Raw genomic sequence first — 20,104 nt, 5'->3', positions numbered from 1 at the left:
TAAGTTTGTTGATCACTAGGAACCCTAAGTGCCAAATTATAGCTAATTCGGTCTGCAAATGTGGCGAAGAACGTCAAAATACCTTAAATCCGGAGGTACCGTTATATGGGGGCTATAGCAAAGAGCGGACCGATATAGCCCATCTTCGAACTTGACCTGCCTATGGAAAAAAGACCCTCGGGTGCAACATTTCAGTACTTTATCTCAATTATTGCGGACGCTAGAGTGATTACAACAGACGGACAGACGCACTATGGTTCAGGAATCGATTTTCCTGGCCAAAAATCAATTTTTTTTTGTCAAAGATATTTAATTTCTATATGGGATTCGATAGTAAACATATTGAAACTAAGGAAACCAAAAAATTAGGCCCAAATATTGGAAGGTGTGGGCGTGGCGTGCCACTAAAGACGACCAATTTCCACATTTTTGGGAAATACGTACTTTTTTCAAATTTCTGGAGAAAGACGAAGCTATTTCTCTGAAACTATAACAGTTATTGTATTCATTGTTTTTTTGTAAGGTAGGTAGGATTGTGGCCTTTAAAAATCTTTTTAGTAAATTACCGTGGCGTTTACACAACATGATCTATTTTATTTTTCCTCGGGTACTAAATTTTATGAAATTCCAAATTTAGTGGACGAGAACTTTTGTGGAACAACATGGAACAAAGTTCTGTTTTCACAGAAAGATGCCCGAAAGTCTCCTCTTCTAGCCCATATATACTTTTGTACCCGTCCCGTTTCGTCCATTTAACACTTTTTTAAATTTATTGAAATTACATGGGTGAAAATGTGTGTTTTTCTATACTGTTTCCATATGAATTACAGATTTTTTGACACAAATATACGAGTTATATAAGTTTTATTAAACCCAAGGAGAATTTTTTTAATTTTTGAAAAAATTTAATTTTTTTTTGTAAATTTTTTTTTTTAAAAAATTTTTGAAAAAATTTTTTTTTCGAAATTTTTTCGAATTTTTTTTAGTTTTCTTGGTAATTATTTTGTTTATTTGTTGGTGTTTGACCATCTCTAATACATAGGACGATATAAAAACCACAAAAACACTCATATTTTGATGAAAAATAGTTAAAAAGCTCAAAAGTTTAACTTTGACCTTGAATTTCTCTGCAATTACCGCTTATAATTCGTCTGAAAGCTGATTGTGTTATCTGTCTAACAAAAAAAGAATTATGAATATATCTCTATCCGTTCAAAAGTTACAGAATTTTGACCAGGAAAAAACGATTCTGAACCACTGTGAGACGGACAGACGGACATGGCTAGATCGTCTTAGAATTTTATCCTGATCAAGAATATATATACTTTATAGGGTCGCAAATGATTAGTTCGATGTGTTACAAACGCAATGACAAACTTAATATACCCTCCATACAATGGTGGAGGGTATAAAAAATGAACAAACTAAATATTGTAATAGTTGTTTATTGTCTTCTTAAAAATAATAAAAAATAAAGATATTGATAAAACGGAGAATTTAATTTAGAAACATGTAAAATTTGATTACTTAAATATAATAATGTTATAGTGTTTATATTGCATAAAATTTAATTTAGTCATATTATTCCCCCCTAACAAATGTTTATGAGAAAATATATAAACCTCTAAACTGCAAGAAAGGATAAAATTAAATTAATATTTGGTTTATCAGTGGATCCTATAACTAAAGTATTTTGACGGCTTTTTCTTCTTCTTCTACATAGCATCGTGGACCTGAAACTGTATCAGATCTTCAACGGGAAAACGAAATAGCGAAGCAGTTCTAGCCTCTGAGACCATTTGTTCCATATTCGGGTTCGTATTGGAATTGTAATTGCTGCTTGCCACATTAAGAGGTGTATTGGTAACTGATGTTGTTGTTGTATTGTTGTTGTGATCATAGTAGGAAATTGGTTGGAAGGAACCTGACGATTCGGTAGACTGTTGACTGTTGCTGCTGCTGCTGCTAACCAATGCGGCTGGTGTGGGCAATTCGGAGATATCACTTGCTGCCACAATGGGATGTTCAAAATCAACCAAATCACGTTGCTGATCATTGTTGGTTGTATCGCTGCGTGCTATAGATGTTTGTGAGCTAATATTTAATGCCTTTGCCGCCTGGTGACGTGACTCAATCGAGTGGCCCAATGATTCACCCTCGCTTTCTTCGTGAATGGTGGAACGATATAAATTGTTGTTGGCATTATTTATTGCATTGTTGTAAAATGGATTGGTGGATGTTGGTGTATGCTGAGAGGAGGGCAGTGGCTGGGCTTTCTTTTTGGGAAAGACATTGAGATGTAGAGTTATGGGGCTGCTAAGAGAATTGCTCGCTGTAGAACCTGATGCTAGCTGTGAAGGATCACAATCTATGGGCAGGAATGGTGTTTGATGACCTTGACCGCCATTTTGCAAATTAGCATAAACATGTGGGTGTTGCTGTTGCTGCTGCTGTTGTTTTTGTTGCTGCATATACTTTTGCCATTGATCGGTGTAGGCAAACTGCATGTTATTGCTTTGGGCGGCGCTCTGCACTGCTCCGGGAAAACGAATGTGATTGTAGGGTTTTTGTGGCCCATATGAGTTATAGAAACCCAACGACGAGACAGTGGGTGTAATGGGTGTGGAGTAGAACTCCATGAAGGGATTACGCAGCATAGTAGGTGGTCTTATCGATGTTACCATACGTGCCTCATCCATGGCTAATGTGGATACTGCCTTGGGATTTCTAGATGGCGGCAATATGGGAAATATATCCAAATTCAATTTAAAGGGAATTCGTTTTGCAATTGTGGGTGGAGCTTGTGTGACATTTATTGCCATTAGCGGTGGATACATGGTGGGGAAAAACATATCGGGGGCACCTGTGGCATAGGGATAGTGTTGCATAAATACATTTGAGCTGGCTAAGAAATTTTTCTTATCCTTTTCTTTTTGTTGTTTCTGTTTTTTCTTTGGCTTTTTGTTATTTTTCTGTTGGGCCTTTAGCTGTTGTTGTTGTTGCTGTTGCATGGCCAACAGATTGATATCACTGGGCGAACGTGGCTTGAAGGGATAAATTTGTTCAAGAGCTATACGTGACTGATAGGCCGCCTGGGGCATGAATCCCATCATAGGCGCCTGGTAACCATTGAATACCGGCATCGGGAGGGGGTACTGAACTTGTTTCTTGTGACGTTTGCCGCGAAAGAAATTTGCTATACCACTTGATTTAAGGTTTTTGTACGAACCTGAAATATGCAATCCTGAAGGCATCATCATTAGGGCAGGTGTTTTTGTGCTGGCCAAACCTCCCAAGGTTAGTTTTTGTAAAATATCCTGGATATTGTGGACCTCATCGTATGGTGCCACACTGGCTCGTTCGCTTTGTTGTTGTTTCTTAAATTCTTCCGGTAGGGATCCATCATAGGGGAAATGAAAGGGTATGGGTTGGCTGTGTGACTCATCCCTGACGTTACCATTTGGCTGTGGTGTCTCACTGAATTGCCTTCGATTGACTAACGAGGGTTGGCGTGATGTTAGTCTTGGTGGTCGTGGAATTTGATCGTGCAACTCCCTTCTGACAGGTGTCATGGTCGACGAACGTCTGGGTAAACGTTCATAATGGTGTGTTCCATAATTGTGATTTTCATGGAAATGCTCTTCCACTTCACCAATTAAAGTTTGCATCGATGAGGCTGCTGCTGGTGTTGAGGTAGCAACACCAGGCTTTGGTGGCGCTGGAGGTCGTTTCGCTTTCGTGTTCCATGTTCCATAAATGGGCTGTTCACCAGCAGTGACTGCGCCACCACCATTGTTGGCATCAATACGCTCCAGTAAATATGCATTTTCACCAGTCGATATTGCATGTTGAAATTGCTGTTGCTGCTGTTGCTCTTGTTGTTGTTGCAGTTCTTCTTGCATGCTTAAATGCTGCTGTTGTTGTTGATCTTGTTGCAATTGCCTTTTCTCCTCATCTTCATCGTCTTTTTCACGCTGCAATAATTGCTGTAATTTAGCACGCATTTTTTCGTGTGGCTCCTCAAAATCTCGTGATCCTCCTACGATAATATTCGTCCGTATGATATGGTTGGTTACGGTCGTATTTGCTTTCTGCTTTCGATTATAGTTGGTAGCGGTTAGTGCCGATGTTTGCGGTACAGTGGTAATGAATTCACTTGTAGTTGCTTGAAATTGCGATAAATCACCGAATTGTTGCTGTTTGTTGTTGTTGATGTGTTCGTTTATTGGAAATAAGTTTGGTGATGTATTTTTTGTATTTGAATAAACCGCTATTGCTGAGGCCTTAACAATCACCAATGACATCTGAAAGAAGAATAAAAATGTAATGTTGTAATAATTATTATAGCTATTTTAATTAACACTGTGCAAAACGAAAATTATTAACCATATTCTGACACCGCAGCGTGATAAAAGATGAAAAATAAGAAGATACGTGTCCCGGCGTTTTTTCCTATTACTTCAACTTTCGCGGTTATGGGCCCCCAAAAACCTGAGGCCTTGATGTCAAAAGTGATTATTTTGTCAGGCACGTATCTTCTAAACCGCTAAGAATTTCGGTTAACTCGTAAGGGAAAAGTTGTAGCTCTCGTCTTAAACAATAATAATTGTGAACACATAAAATCCATTCAACCTCACCTTCAAGGTCAAAATCGACAAAGTCAAATTTCCCCTTTTAATTTTTTCTCGGATTTTAGTCTGCAGATATCAAACCAATCAAAATTGAAGCAAACAACCAACTAGAAAAATTTACCTTAGATCTTAGTAAACAACTTTCTAGAACATACGAACTTTATAGAAACGGTTCTTAATGGTCAAAATAGCAAATCAAATGCGATTTTTATCCACTTTTCTTGGTTCCTGCTCCATAGATACTAAACCGTTCAAAATTCAAGAAGACAATGGACCACAATAATGTGGCAATGATATCAGCAAACAATTTTCTGGAACATACGAAATGTCTATGACCGGTTTTTAAATGTGAAAATCGCATTTGATTTGCTGTTTTGACTATTAAGAACCGTTTCTACAGAGTTCGTATGTTCTAGAAAGTTGTTTACTAAGATCTAAGGTACATTTTTCTAGTTGGTTGTTTGCTTTAATTTTGATGGGTTTGATATCTGTAGAATTTTTAGTCTTCTATCACGATGAGGTGTCAGAATATGGTTAATAAACCATGACTCAAAAAATTACACATAGTGGGAACATGATAAATAAAAGTAGAACCCCTAATTTCATACACATGAGAAACTTAACTACATATGTGGTAGATGCGGGTATAAGAGTGTATATGGACTGAAAGATGAAGAACATGGATATACACCTATGAAATATTTACTTGGACTTTTTGGACTTTGGGAATTCAAGTTAATAAAAATTGTAATATGGTTAAAAAATGTACCTGAGGAATGCAGATGCACATGATGTGTAAATAGTAGCAAATGGTATATTTGTCTACATAGCGTCGTGGACCTGAAACTGTATCAAATCCTCTACCAAGAGGAAAATAAAATAACGAAGCTGTTTTTCCTCTGAGATCATTTGTTCAACATTTGTGTGCGGATAGGAATTGTAATTGCTGATTGCCACATTAAGAGGTGCATTGGTAGCTGTTGTTGTTGTATTGTTATTCTGATCATAGAAGGGCATCGCTGGGAAAGAGGCTGACTAATGATGCCTTTGCACAGTGGTGGCACTTACATGGAAAGGTGTGACAAAAATACTTCTAGATAATATATCGAACTGAAATTTTTATCAATGAGTTTTAGTGGCCTATAAACACTCTAACAAAAATATTGTAGTCCTAGGTCCAAGTTTTCGCGTGGTTCCCATGTAACGAATCATCCTGAATTGAAGTATTTTACTGTTACCAACACATTAACCAATCGAATTTGTCTGTAATCCGGTACCAGGAGTTCTTATTGCATAATGTAAACTTCCCGTTAAAAATTGTTATTAGGTCCACGATTTGGTATACTTCCATATGATTTATTTCGGCAGATGTTAAACAAATATTTTAATAATGAATTCAGAGTTCAGAATAATAATAATTGTTCCACAAACACCCCATTCAGACTGCTTCACTTAGTTGCTTGGCAAACATTAAAATGCGAATATCTTAAAGCGGGAAAATGGCGTATGGAACACTTAAGCATGACACCGACGATATGTTATTCCATAGTCCTACGATATGTTAGTCCAATGTAACTTTGACGATTTTCCCTGGGTAATTCCATACTCAGATCATGGTCGGAAAATTCTAAAAAAAACCCGGAGATCACCAACTAAAATGTCTAATACGCGTGATAACTCTGAGAGGGAGTATAATTGTTCCACAAACATCCCAGATGGGACCAGGGAGACTTCTCTCACATCAATGAGTGCACCACAATTCATATTAGCTCAATGATATGGGACCTACTGTTTTTGCCGAGTCCGAACGACGTGTCCTAAGACACCACTTGTAGAGAAGTTTTACAAGGCCGACATACTCAGGAAAATGTCGCCAACATCACCGAGGGGTATTTTGCCACCGTTCAAAACTTGATGTTCCCTGGCCTGGGAATCGAACCCACGATCTTTAGCGTACAAGGCGGGTGTGCATACGATTGCACCACGGAGGCACCCTGAGAGGGAATAACAGATTTAATTAAAACTTAACAATATCGGTCCATTTCTTTGGTTATATCCTTTAAAAAAGTTTCGATTAAGTGCTGTTCAAGGATGGTTTAGAAATGTTTACTGAATATATTACTTGTGGACCTGATTAAAATTATACAATTTTTTTCATGGGAATATCCCGAAAGCTCTAAAATTCATTGCAACCACGAACTAAATAAACTGCAACTCATAAATTGAAAAGCAGATTGTCTCTGTGGTCAACATTAAAACGAAATAGTTTTTTTTTTCAATACATCCCTACCATCAACTAAAATGACTGGTATGCATGATAACTTTTGAAAGAACAAGTGTTCGAATGTTGCACATCATAGTATTTGTTACTAACTTAGATCTAGTTCTAGATTGGACTACACCGGTCCATTCCTTCGGGTACCTCCCAGACAAAAGTTCAGTATTATGCCGCCCATACAAATATACAATTATATTTTATTCGCGTAACCGCTCTTGTATAAATTAGGGCCACTTCTGGAACTGTTAATTTTTTTTAGCGATTGGACAATTAATTCGACCTTTACAACGATTTCGTGAAAATACACCATTACATTCAAATTACTATGAAAAGAAGTAAAAACGTATCTGTCGGTCTTACCGACAGAGATATACCCTCAGCCTTTGTGCATTTTTGGATTCATTTTGGATTCATTTCTTGTCGATAGATATCGCTCCCACCAGTCACTTCTGTTTCACACCGCATACCTTAGGGCTTTCGTACTAATGTGTCAGGAAGCATGCACTTGCCACAAGGAGTAGCATCCGTATACATTTCAAAAGATCTCCGAACAGACCTTAGACGGCACTTAAACAAAAATGTCGAATTTATGGGGGTGAGGTACACTAGAGAGAAGACCGATATAGACCCTTTTTGAAGTTAAACTAAGTTTGTACAAAATATTACATAGTCAACATTTTGGACCGAATTGACTGATCGTGCTCTTCAGAAACTATACATGGTGCCGTATGGTTTTTACAGCTTTCGGTCCATTTTATCAGGAAGTATGGACTTGCCCTTGGAAAAAACGTGTGCCTTAGTAAGGGTTCAGCGAATACAAGTTGTTACAACAAAAATCAAAGCGATTCGAGGGCAGGCCTTAAATTGCACTTTTGCGAAATTTTATGTGAGTTGACATATATAGTCCATATCTGAACCTGATTTGTCTATCGTAGAAATATTACGATGTGCAAAGTATGGACCAAATGGGTTACTGCCTTCGAAAGTTATCGTGCACACCATTTTAGTGAAACGTTTGGTATTTTTGTGGGGGAGGTACCTAAAGGAGTGGATCGGTATAGCTCATCTTCAAAATCAAACTAAGTTCGGACGAAATATTACGATGGCCAAATTTTTGGACAGAATCGGCAAATACGTTTGAGTGTTATCTTGCGCTCCAACCACTACACACGGTGTCATAGGGGTTTTTTGCACCTTTCAGGCTATTTCCTCTGGAAGCATGGACTTGCCTCTAATAAAACTTGTACCGTCGTAAGGGGGGCATTGAATACAAGTTGCTACAATAAAAATCAAAGCAATTCGAGAGCAGGTCCTAAACTGAACTTTTCCGAAATTTTGTGTGGGAGATACCCGAAGGGTTGAGTCGATTGAGTACATACCGGAACTTCATCTATTTCTGATGCTCAAAGTATGGACCAAATCGGTTACACCCTTCAAGCGTTATCGGGCTCACCGGTACCGGAAGAAGTGGGCCAATATAACCCATCTTCGAACTTTAACTAAGTTTGGACAATACATTACGAAAGCCATACTTTGAACCGAATCGGTTGATCCGTTCGAGTGTTATAGTGCGCTCGTCTGAATTGTCTGAAACGGATTTCGTCCAAAAATACTTGAGGTTTAAAACCATTATTTCGATGAGGCATATTTTCCCGTATGAAAGTGAATATACCCTCGTTAGCATAAATGCTGAGGGTATAATTAAGTACATATTATCTCTAGCCGATTATCATAAAATTGCATAATTAAGGTTTTTGCGTTAAATGGTAAGCAAAGCCTACTCATCCTGATCCCTAGTGTATAATGTTTGTATTTGTATGGTTTTTCCGTGTAGGGGGCAGCACATCACGGAATGCCTGCTCCAGATTCATTTGGTCCGTGCCGGGATGGATGTGCTCGGTTTGTCACATCTGCCTGGTTGCTCTGGACTCGTCCAGGTGATGGACTGGGACAGGGAGTATGTTGCTGATTGCTGCGTGAACTCAGCCCTTAGTTAGTCGTCATCATCAGAATACGGGACTCCTCCTCAGTCCCCCAAATAGCAGCCGCACGCGCATTTCCTAACAGCAACCGTTGCTGTCCCAGGTCCTGAATATGATTTTTTTTTTTTTCAATTAAATTGCAATGGACTCTTTTGTTAAAAACTAACAATTATACTGTGTGTAATTTTTTGAGTCATATTTCATTAACCACATTTTGACTCCACAGTGTGATAGAACACCAAAAAAGAGAAGACACGTGTCTCGCCGTTTTTCTCTATCTCATCAACTTTCACGGTTATAGGCCTCCAAAGGTTTGATGCTTTGATGTAAAAAGGGGTAATTTAGTCAGGACTATATCATCCAAACCGTTAGGAAATTTGAATTTATCTCAGAGGCAAAGTTGTAGCTCTTGTCTTAAAGAACAAAAATTGTGAACACATATAATCCATTAAACTTCTTCTGCAAGGTCAAAATCACCTCGGTCAAATTTCTTTTAAAATTTTTACTCGGGTTTTGGTCTACAGCTGTCAAACCGATCTAATTTGAAGCAAACAACCAACTACAAAAATTTACCTCAGATCTCAATAAACATCTTTCTAGAATATACGAACTCTGTATAGACGGTTCTTAAAGGTCAAAATAGCAAAGCAAATGTGATTTGAATCCTGTTTGCTCTGGTTCTGGTCCCCAGATACTAAACCGTTCAATATTCAAGAAAACAACCAACTACAATAATGTAGCAAAGGCATCAATAAATAACTTTCTGGAACATGCGAAATGTTTATGAACGGTTCTTAATGGTAAAAATAGCAAAAATCGTTTGAAAAAATCCAATTTTTTTACTTTTTTCTCCGACTCTGGTGCAAAGGTATGCAAGAGCCCAAAAATTAAGGATACAGTCAACTACAAAAATGTACCTTAGATTTCAACAAACAAGTTTCTAGAACAAATGAAGATTCTAGGAACGATTCTTCAAGCTCAAAATTCGATTATTTTAGATCATTCTTTCCTGTTCAGGTCCGTAAATACCAAATTTCCTTGAGTTTTTAACAGTTTGTTATTTCCAATCCTGAGCATTCCAAAAATAATTTAATTGTTCGTGAATTTCAGCCCTAAGAATCTATCCTAGAATTTTCATATGTTCTAAAAAGTTGTTTATTGAAATCTTATGTACATTTTTGTGATTGATACTACCCTTAATTTTTAGGCGATTCGGTATCTGTGGCCCAGAATCGGAGAAAAAGTGTAAAAATTTAATATTTTCAAAAGTGTTTGACTATTTTTACCATTAAGAACCGTTCATAGATTTAAAGTTATGTACTGATGTCTTTGCTACATTATTGTAGTTGGTTCTTTTCTTGAATATTGAACGTTTTAGTGTCTGTGGACCAAAACCAGAGAAAACAGGATACAAATCACATTTGCATTGCTATTTTGACCTTTAAGAATCGTCTATACAGAGTTCGTATATTCTAGAAAGATGTTTATTGAGATCTGAGGTACATTTTTTAGTTGGTTGTTTGCTTCAAATTTGATCGGTTTGATAGCTGTATAACAAAACTTGAGAAAACATTTTGAAAGAAATTTGACCTTGGCGATTTTGACCGTGCAGATGAAGTTTGATAGATTATATGTGTTCACAATTTTTGTTCTTTAGGACAAGAGCTACAACTTTACCTCTGAAATAAATTCAAATTTTCTAACGGTTTGGAAGATATAGTTCTGACTAAATTACCTCTTTTTACATCAAAGTCTCAAACCTTTGGAGGCCTATAACCGCGAAAGTTGATGAGATACGAAAAAACGGCGAGACACGTATCTTCTCTTTTTTGGGTCTTCTATCACGCTGCGGTGTCAGAATATGTTTAATAATTTTCGTGTTGCACAGTGTTATTAATATTTTGAATATTTTCTATAGGGAAAAACGATTGGTAGCAGACAACCTGTTACAAAAACAACTGCAGCTTACACCATTGGATGGTTACAACGTCCTGAGGAACGGTGGGGATTAGTTTTCCTTTTGCAACAGCCTGTTCAGTTCAGATTCAGTACATAGAATGTATAGAGGTAGCAGCCACGTATGGACTAGCCGAAGTAGAGTTACTTATCGTACATATCCCGCCGATAAATAGCTTTACTCCAGCTTACAGGGCCAGCATTAGCCCGACTGATCTAATGGGACTTTAATGCTCATCATGAATTGTAGCATTCGGTCTTTAACAATGAAAAGAAGCGCATAGTGCTGGCTGAGAATATTAAAAGCTCTACGTTTTATACTGTTAATGAGGACGTCCATACCAGAATTAGTGCATAATGTCACAGTTCGTCAGATATAAACATCAGCGTCTGACAAAATACGTAACTTGGCAACCTGTCGTTTCTCTTGGCTCAGACCAATTTCCAATAATTAGTCAAATATCAGCAGACCGCACCATTTCACCACCACTGATGAAATCATCCTCTGAATGCAGCAAATTCATGGGTTAACTAATTGGCCTAGTTTCAGAGAGTTATCTTATCACCGCTTGAGAGCACTGACCAACCCTTTTGATATTCGGGTAGCAGAGAGGTCGTTCCGAAACATTTTCACTGCTACTGCCGCTCGCTATATACCTGCTTTCGAATACCAAAGAAGTGAGACAAAATCTCCCAGCGGTGATGAGCTTCATCGAACCAACACCAGAATCAGAGCTGACACTGGAAGTTAACAGGTTGGTTGGTGAGCATAAGTGGAACAAGTAGGTAAATCATCTGAAGTGTTACAACATTGGTGCCGGAATAAGTGTGGCTTATTCGCTCTGGGAAGAAGGAAAATAGGACCTCAATCACGTTTGCGACGTTACGCTTACTTATCCGCAGACCTCTTCGCAAGTTATTTTAATTGACTGTTTATCGATCGCATTAGATCTTCTCCGGTTGAGGAGGAACCACCACAATTTGCAATGGATGATGTTGCGAATAGCAACAGCCAAAGAGGCTTTACTATTCCTCAGCGTCAGAAATAGCTATCTAGTTGACAATCATATGCATGGGTTTCATTAGTAGCTGTGCAATAGGACAGAGTTGGTGGCGCTCGACTTATCAAAAGCTTTTCATACTGTCAAGCAATCCACGCTTTTTGAGGACACTGAGCAATTATATTGAGGTCGACAGTCTTACGTGGAATTCAGAAACAAGAAGTTCAAATCTCGTAGAGTGAAACAGTAAGTTTCCCAAGATTGGGTGATATCTCCGGAACTGTTTAACATATGCCTCTCTTGTATTCCAGCCCCTCCAAATGGCATAATACCCCCTTTTTCACACGAGGAACATGCCTCTAAATCTATGACCAATCTGTTCACCACATGTACTACGGGGGTGATCACTGAGCTAAATGTCATCGCTGATGGTAGCAGAATTCCGACCACTATCTACCCCAAGATTTTAGGGGTCACATTGGCCGGCGACCATCAACATGAGGAGACAAAACATTTTCCATTACAACAACACAATTACATGCTAACGATGCAGCAATAATTGCTCGGTTGTTACCGTGAGAACCATCCGAATCGCCATTTGGTGGATAGGACCCCACTGAGTCATGTAAGGATTGATTTTCATTAAAGAGAAGGTCCAACCTTTCAACGGAGAACCGGTAGACTGGCAAGGCTATTAAACCAGTCTCTTTATCATTCACACATATGCAGTCGCAGATGCCATAATCAACTATCGTGTGAATGCGGAGTATATCCCCCATCTATCGCAGATCAGCCGCCTCAGATGTCACGATAAACCAAATTAGTTTTGGCTCAACTACGTCCGGAATGGCGCAGTTGCCACAGACAAGAATAGACGACACCGTGTTAAACATTTACCCAGCAGGCTGCACAAGCGCGGACGATACACTGGCCAAACGTTTTACAAAATATATGGAATTCTGGTCAGTAACAGGTAATATATTGGAAGTTGAACTAAGTAACCTTTTGCAGAAATCTTCCAAATAATGTACTCAGCAATTCTTCAGAATATTCTGAAAGTCTAAAAATGCTTATTTCATATTGTTTTAACCAGGATTTCTTTGTCTTGGTAGCAAATTTTGCTGGAGTCGGAGTCGTGAAAAAACTCGACTCCGACTCGGGGCCAAATTTTTTCTATATCTGTAGAAATATGAATATTAAATTTGTGACACCAAGATTTATCGAAAAATTCCTTTTAGGGATGAATGCCCCTGTTGAGTACATTAAGAACCCCTGAGCTATAACGTGATGCATTTTTTGATTGACCCCCTATCATGCTTGAGAAAGTAGCTTTCAGCCATTTGATTACCGAAACTCGGGAGATATCATTCTATGGGGGATATACCGAGTATTTTACATTCCTCTAGGATAACCTTGAAAAAATCGAAAATCGGCGGTACCGTTCCAAGGGTTATATCAAAACGAAAAATTTCGGGGTTAAAGTTTTGTAGCCCCAAATGACGACAAAATACCAAATTTCTGCCATTTCGGTAAGGTAATGAGGCTAAAATCTTCAAAATACCGAATATCGGGAGGTACCGTTCTATGGGGCCTATATCAAAACCTGGGAGAATGTTTTGTAGTGACAAAGAAGACAAAATACCTTATTTCAGTCATTTCTAAAACATTCATAATACCGAAAATAGGGAGGGGGAAGTTTTGAAGGTTTCAGGTCATTGCAAACCGAAGTGGATGACATTTGGTATTTAGTTTTCGATCGGGGTATGGAAAATTTAAGAAGAGGATTAACAGTATAGGTTGACATTTTCGTATAGCTCCATAGAGGGATACATCCCGATTTTCGGCATTTTGAAGGTTATGAGCTAAATATCCGGCCAAAATGACTGAAAGTGGGCAATTCCTGAGGAATCGTTCAGAAAGCCAAAACACGTTTCTTCTACTTTTGGTCCATGTTTCATAATTTTTAAATATTTTTTATTTAAATAATTTAGTGTTCCCCATGAAGTTATTTATTAGTATCGCAATAGAGTGCAAACACTTGCTGCTTTAGGATGCATTTCTAATAATATATCCTGCTATACAAAATTTTTTTGCTCTCACTTTGAATTGTCTTAAAAATCGTATTAAAAAAGTTTTGTTCGATCTTTGTGGAATTACATATTTTGTTCATTTAATGTTGTTCTTCTTATAAAATCATATAAACTTTTTTCACAGACTTCCTTCACTTTTTACTTACAATCAAAATAAACACTTGTATGGAATTTTTGAAACAGCTTAAAATCCGTCGTTTTAACGATGAGAGTTTGCGTTTTTTATACGTTTTGCATTTACGGTACGGTATCGAGGAATTTTGATTTTTTTGATTATACATTTTTCGTTACAATTCAAAAAAGAATTTCGAATAAAAAGAATATAAAGAAAAGGGAACTGTTGTTTTAGAATGTTAACTGTTTGTAGGGTTTTTCCTGGGATAAATTAGGTTTAGATTTCTATAGCCCAATTTCGGGATATAAATATTTTCACAATAGGAGTTTTTATTTTAATTAAGTTTTGCCAAATTTCAATAGAACCACACACGATGTCTGCTTCATTGCGGACTATGTTAGCGACTGCAAGAAATCTCCACAAAAATATTGTATTAAAACCCAAATGAAATTGTTACAATATTCAAAAAGAAAGTATTTTTTCTTTACACTCAAGTGGAAGTGGAAAACAAATAAAATGCAAGAAAATTGCAACTAACACAAATGTATATTCTTCTGCACATACGAACGAACACATTTAGTGGATTGCATTTATTTCAAAAGCTAAAATGTTTTAAAACCTCGTGTAACATAAAATAAATGTAAACGTTACATATACATATATACACAGAAACATTTCCATGATTAATCTGGGCAATAATTAGCACTACCAATTAATTAAGTAATTGCAGTATTTTTTTATAAATAATTACAGCAGGCATTACCAACTGGGGAGGTGTCGGTACATTTACAAGTTGTACGGTTTGATAGAACGTGGAGGAAAACTTGAAGGCGTTTTGAAATTAAATGACACAATTCAACACAACTTGGGTGACGTGACATTGAACGATAGACAAATTAACTGGCGAAAAAATCTAATTATAAAGTACATATCGTCGGTGTCATGCTTAAGTGTTCCATACGCCATTTTTGACATTTTGAGATAAAGGTACCTTACAAGGTTTTGAACCATGCTCTTTCAGATTTTTTGGTCGGTTTTTCTCTATCTCTTGTAGTTTCTGAGATATTCAGATGCCAGTATGTTCCATATCCGCTTTGTGACCAAAAAAATCTTGTCGTTTTGTTCCATATCCATAAAGCCTGGCGTATGGAACAAAACAACTTTGAACTTTTTAGTTCCATATCCATGCCGTTTGGCGTATGGAACAAACAGAGACAAAAACGAATTGTTCCGCACCAAAAATAATGGCGTTTGGAACAAAAAATTGCCCAGTTTTGCCAAGTTACGGAAAAGTGTGGCGTATGGAACAAATTGTTTTAAAGGACTTGGTTTAAAAACTGAAGAAGAATAGTTTCTAAATCCAAATATTGTTGAATATTGTATTGTTATATGAAAACGAAAATTTATCAATCGTTTAAACAAAAAATCCCTATTTTAAAGACAAAATGTTGATGTAAGTCCACAAAAATATACGCAAAAACGTCTATTCGACTTGAAGCTAACCGACTACAAAAATGGTATTATAAGAAAATCGCGTTTAAATGTTTTATGTTACCTTAGAAATGCAAAATATCAATCCGTTTTGTCCGATCGAAATTTTTAACACCAAAAAATAGTGATAAGTGGGGGAAATCCCTTAAATAAATGTTTTAATAAACCTATCCTTATTGTATTTATTAAGAAAAATAAATGTTTCATTTAAAGTCCTGATTTTTAAACTCCACAGTAGGACTTCATATAAGGGAGGTGGAACACGATTGATAAAAAGTGTTTTGGTTGAAATGTGACAAAACGTGTTCCATGTGACACAAACTGCCAAAAACACGAAAAAAAGATTCCATGGAACAATTCAGCAACTTTTTGCAATTCTAAAAATTTGCCATAACTTCTGGACTATCACAGATATCGGACTAAAATAAACTACTGAAATATTCTATGAGTTTAGTTAAGTAGGACTGAGCTCTTAAAGTATTGGATTATTGCACCACTTTTATCCTGTATGGCCTTAAACATTACCTTGAGTTTTTCTCGAATCAGGCAAATGGCGTATGGAACACTTAAGCATGACACCGACGATATATGCCTTCGTTAGCCTAAAGTCTGAGGGTAAAAAATAAGGAGCTGTGGACATCTTGTTGGTTCTGAGGGAAAGTCTCGGAGTAAATGTGCCAGTGTCTATGATCCCTGCACAGAAAAAATCCGCCGATAAAAAAATTGTCATATTGACGAAATTCGATAAAATTATTGGATCACAAAGTAAAAATACCACTGATAAAATATTTGACATATTGACTAAAATATTTATCGATTTTTTATACAATTTTTTTATCAAGAAAATATTTTTTTTCTAGCACAATGTGGAATATTTTGATAAATATGTTTGTCAATATGTAAAATATTTTATCAGTTGTATTTTTACTTTGTGATCAAATAATTTTATCGAATTTTGCCAATAAGAAAGTTTTTATCGATAAATTTTTGATTGAATCTTTGATTTTTTATCAATTTTTTTTCTGTGTGGATTGTCGGAACGAGTCTTTGGCGCTCCTTAAAAACCACATCAGGTTCACATATGATAACGTAATAGTCTTCGGTTTAGGCGTTTGGATAGTAAGCCACCTCAGCTGAAGACTCGCAAGTAAGAGAAAACGAAATAAAAGAAAAACAAGCCGCCTAATGTTGATTACTCACGTAAAAGGTTTAATTGCCATGATCTGAACCTTGTGAAAGAGCACGGTGCTCTTGAATCAAATTTAAATGGAAGGTGCTTACACCTGGGAATTTTTTGAGGATTCTGAAACTACAATGTTCATAGATGAGAAAAATAAAATAAAAAATCGCCGGAGAGCTTTTTAAATAAATTGCGATTCAAATTGATTTTTTTAGGGGAAGTTTATGTTTTTGCGATTTTGCTTGGAAACCACAAGTCCTATCAAAATGGGAATAAAGAAAATGTTGTAGCTATCAAAATTCTCTACAAGATTGACCTTAATGATATTTTCGTAGGTTTTACAGCTTTTGAGATATAAAAGTTGAAATTGGGACAATTCAAATTCAATTCTGTATCGTCTCCTTATAAAACAATGTCATGACTGCACTTTCCCAACTTAAACTTATATATCTAAAAAATGGTACAACCTAAGAAAAATTACATAAGCGAGTCTTGTAGAGACTTTTCACAGCTATAAGATTTTCTCAGGTCCCATGCCGATAAGACTTGCCGTATTCAAGCAAAATCGCGAAACCCTAACAAAAAAACCTAAAAATGTAAACTGAACATCTTTATCTCAAAAATGGTACAGCCTGAGTACAAATCATAAACGTCAATCATGTACAAAATTTTCACAGCTACAACATTTTCTTTAGCTCCATTTCGATTGGACTTGCGGTTTCCAAGCAAAATCCTAAAAACCTAAAAAACACCTAAAAATGTGAATTTTGACCGCGATCTATTTAAAAATCCTTACAGCTATTTTTCCTTGTCTTTGGATTTTTTCATCTATGAACATTGCTGTTTCAGAATTCACAAAAACTTCCCCTGTGTAAGCGGTTTTCATTAAAAGTTAGTTAAGGCGCACCCTTCATGACATTGTTTTATAAGGGGGCGATACAGTCAGTGCATTGTCCCAATTTGAACTTCAATATCTCAAAAATGGTAAAACCTATGAAAATACCGTAAAGGTCAGTCTTGTAGAGAATTTTCATAGCTACAACATTTTCCTCAGTCTCATTTTGATAGGACTTGCGATTTCTAAGCAAAATCGTGAAAATCAAAACAACCCCTAAAAATGTCAACTTGAATCGCGATTTATAAAAAAGCGCTCCGGAGATTTTTTTGTTTTTTTACTTTTCTCATCTATGAACATTGTAGTTTCAGAAACCGCAAAAACTTCCCAGGTGTAATCACCTTACATTTAAATTTGATTCAAGAGCACCATGAGAGGAGCTACCCGACATATGTATATTTTGAACTGGATGTACGTTGATCAATTCGGAAATACTACGCAAAATCGGACACTCGACTCGTTATCGTGCTTATCTGTTGTAACCACATAGCTAACCACATTGCGGACCTGTACCGGGCCTTTTTATGCAGGGAATACGTTTTTCATTGTGCTATAATTATTGCCCTATAGGTATTTAGACGACTGCACCATCCCGAAAGTAATTGGTTTGCCGTGACACCTGATGTTCTTCGGGGATATAGTCCGAGGACCGCATTCACACCAAAGCTGTTTATGGCATCAGGGACTGTATCTATCTGATCTAGGGGTTCTCTTTTACACGGTAATACCCCTGCAAGTACTGCAACGGGAGCATGCCATTGTGTTGTCGTTCTGGAAGAATTTCCAACTCCTCATTCAGACGGTCCTGTTTCACTGCTTAGAGCTAACATTCACATAAAAAAAATTTTAGCCATTTGATAAAAAAATGCAAAGATTCAATCAAAAATTTATCGATTTCCGGCGATAAAAAAATTGTCTTATTGACAAAATTCGATAAAATCATTTGATCACAAAATAAAAATACAACTGATAAAATATTTCACATATTGACAAAAATATTTATCAAAATATTCCACATTGTCAATATGTGAAATATTTTATCAGTTCAATATAAAAAATCGATAAATATTTTAGTCAATATGTGAAACATTTTATCAGTGATATTTTTACTTTGTGATCAAATAATTTTATGGATTTTCTTTATCGCCGCATTTTTTTCTGTGTTGGCATACCACACTGACGCATCATCAACAAGGTTTCTTTGTCAGCACGCCAAGTGTGACTTGCGAGGACGACTTATACTTGCTACTGAAGGCAACAATCTATATTTGGGGTAGTTAGTGGCCGAAATCAGGCCACCTTCGAGCAATATGATCAGGGGGAACCTCAGTTTAGCCATCCAGATGTTGTATAGTGTGGTCGTAAATTTAGCGACGGATATTTTCATATTCCTCAGATGGAAGAAATGGGCCATATGTATCGTCGATGATAATATTATATACCAAGATCATTACGATCTCTATGCCGCCCAAAGGGGGTGGAATACAGGAAAGGTAGAGCTTAAATAGTTCGGATGATATCGTCCTACCATGGGGAAATCCCTGTTTTAATCACTGGGTTTGGACTTCTTTTTCCTGAATCCCATGTACGACTGGCGTCCACACATATAATTGAATATCCAACATTTTGAAACTTGACCATAAGGTAGTCTGCTCAATGTCCTCAAACAGCGTGGAGTACTTGACAGTATCATAGCCTTTAGATAAGTCGAGCGCCACTAACACTGTCATATTGCACGTATTATTCTGGTTGAGTCCTCGACAAATATGTTTGGAGATCGCGGGCAGCGTAGTTGTAGTGCTGTTCAGCTCACAGAACTAATACTTTTCATCGGCAACTGGATAGTTAAGACTTATGCTTGGCTGGATCAAAGCCTCAAGAGTCTTTGCTACGGGCGACAAAAGCGAAAGGAAGCGTAGCCTGGCTTCAGCACTGGGAACACCCTCACGGGACACAATTTGGTGGCTAGCTACAGGATGAGAACTTTGTTGAGGTACTCAACTACCGGCTAACCCAGCTGTTTCACAATTACCATGGACATCAGCGTCAACGCCCAACGCTTTGAATGACATTTGCAACATCATCTATTTTAAATTTCCGCTGCTCCTAATCGGCAGGAAAATATATAATGCGACGTATTGTTGCGGCTGTTGCATGTCTTCAGGTGATGTAGCCACATGTTCCGTTTATTCTAACCGACGAACTTGTTAGTTTTCCGTGACAGCTCCCTGCCTCTGGGATCACTAAGGTTGGCTCGGCGAAGCTCATCACGATCGTTTGATAGTCCCGCCGCTTCGGCTGCGAAATTTCGTCTTATTTCGGGTATTCCATCCGAACATGAGATGTGTTGAGAAGTTCTCTAAAGCTTTGATTGGTAAACTCTCTGAAACTGGGCCAATTAGATTTGAAGATCAGAGGTTAGCGAGTCGGGCGGAGAGATGGCGGCAATTATAGGGAGGTCGTCTGACCAAAGAGAAAATATGGG

At 37.2% G+C, this 20,104-nt stretch overlaps 1 protein-coding gene across 1 annotated transcript; it reads right to left on the bottom strand.

Moving 5' to 3' along the window:
• Positions 1-1,429: 1,429 nt before the first annotated feature.
• Positions 1,430-14,639, bottom strand: LOC141402105 (uncharacterized). Its single transcript, XM_073982785.1, has 2 exons — positions 14,085-14,639; positions 1,430-4,304 (listed from the first exon to the last, which is right to left on the bottom strand). The coding sequence occupies exons 1-2, from the start codon at positions 14,217-14,219 to the stop codon at positions 1,716-1,718; spliced, it is 2,724 nt and encodes a 907-aa protein (XP_073838886.1). The 5' UTR covers positions 14,220-14,639; the 3' UTR covers positions 1,430-1,715.
• Between the last annotated feature and the right edge of the window lie 5,465 nt (positions 14,640-20,104).

This window comes from Musca autumnalis, unplaced genomic scaffold, assembly GCF_047663935.1.
Source record: "Musca autumnalis isolate F117 unplaced genomic scaffold, ASM4766393v1 scaffold_4, whole genome shotgun sequence".
Lineage (NCBI taxonomy): Eukaryota > Metazoa > Arthropoda > Insecta > Diptera > Muscidae > Musca > Musca autumnalis.
This window is presented reverse-complemented; position numbering and strand designations above follow the sequence as displayed.

Coding starts and splice junctions, on each gene's coding strand:
- LOC141402105 (XM_073982785.1), bottom strand. CDS start 14,219: ATGTATAATCAAAAAAATCAAAATTCCTCGATACCGTACCGTAAATGC. Junction 4,305..14,084: donor TACAAGTGTTTATTTTGATT/GTAAGTAAAAAG, acceptor TTCTTCTTTCAG/ATGTCATTGGTGATTGTTAA.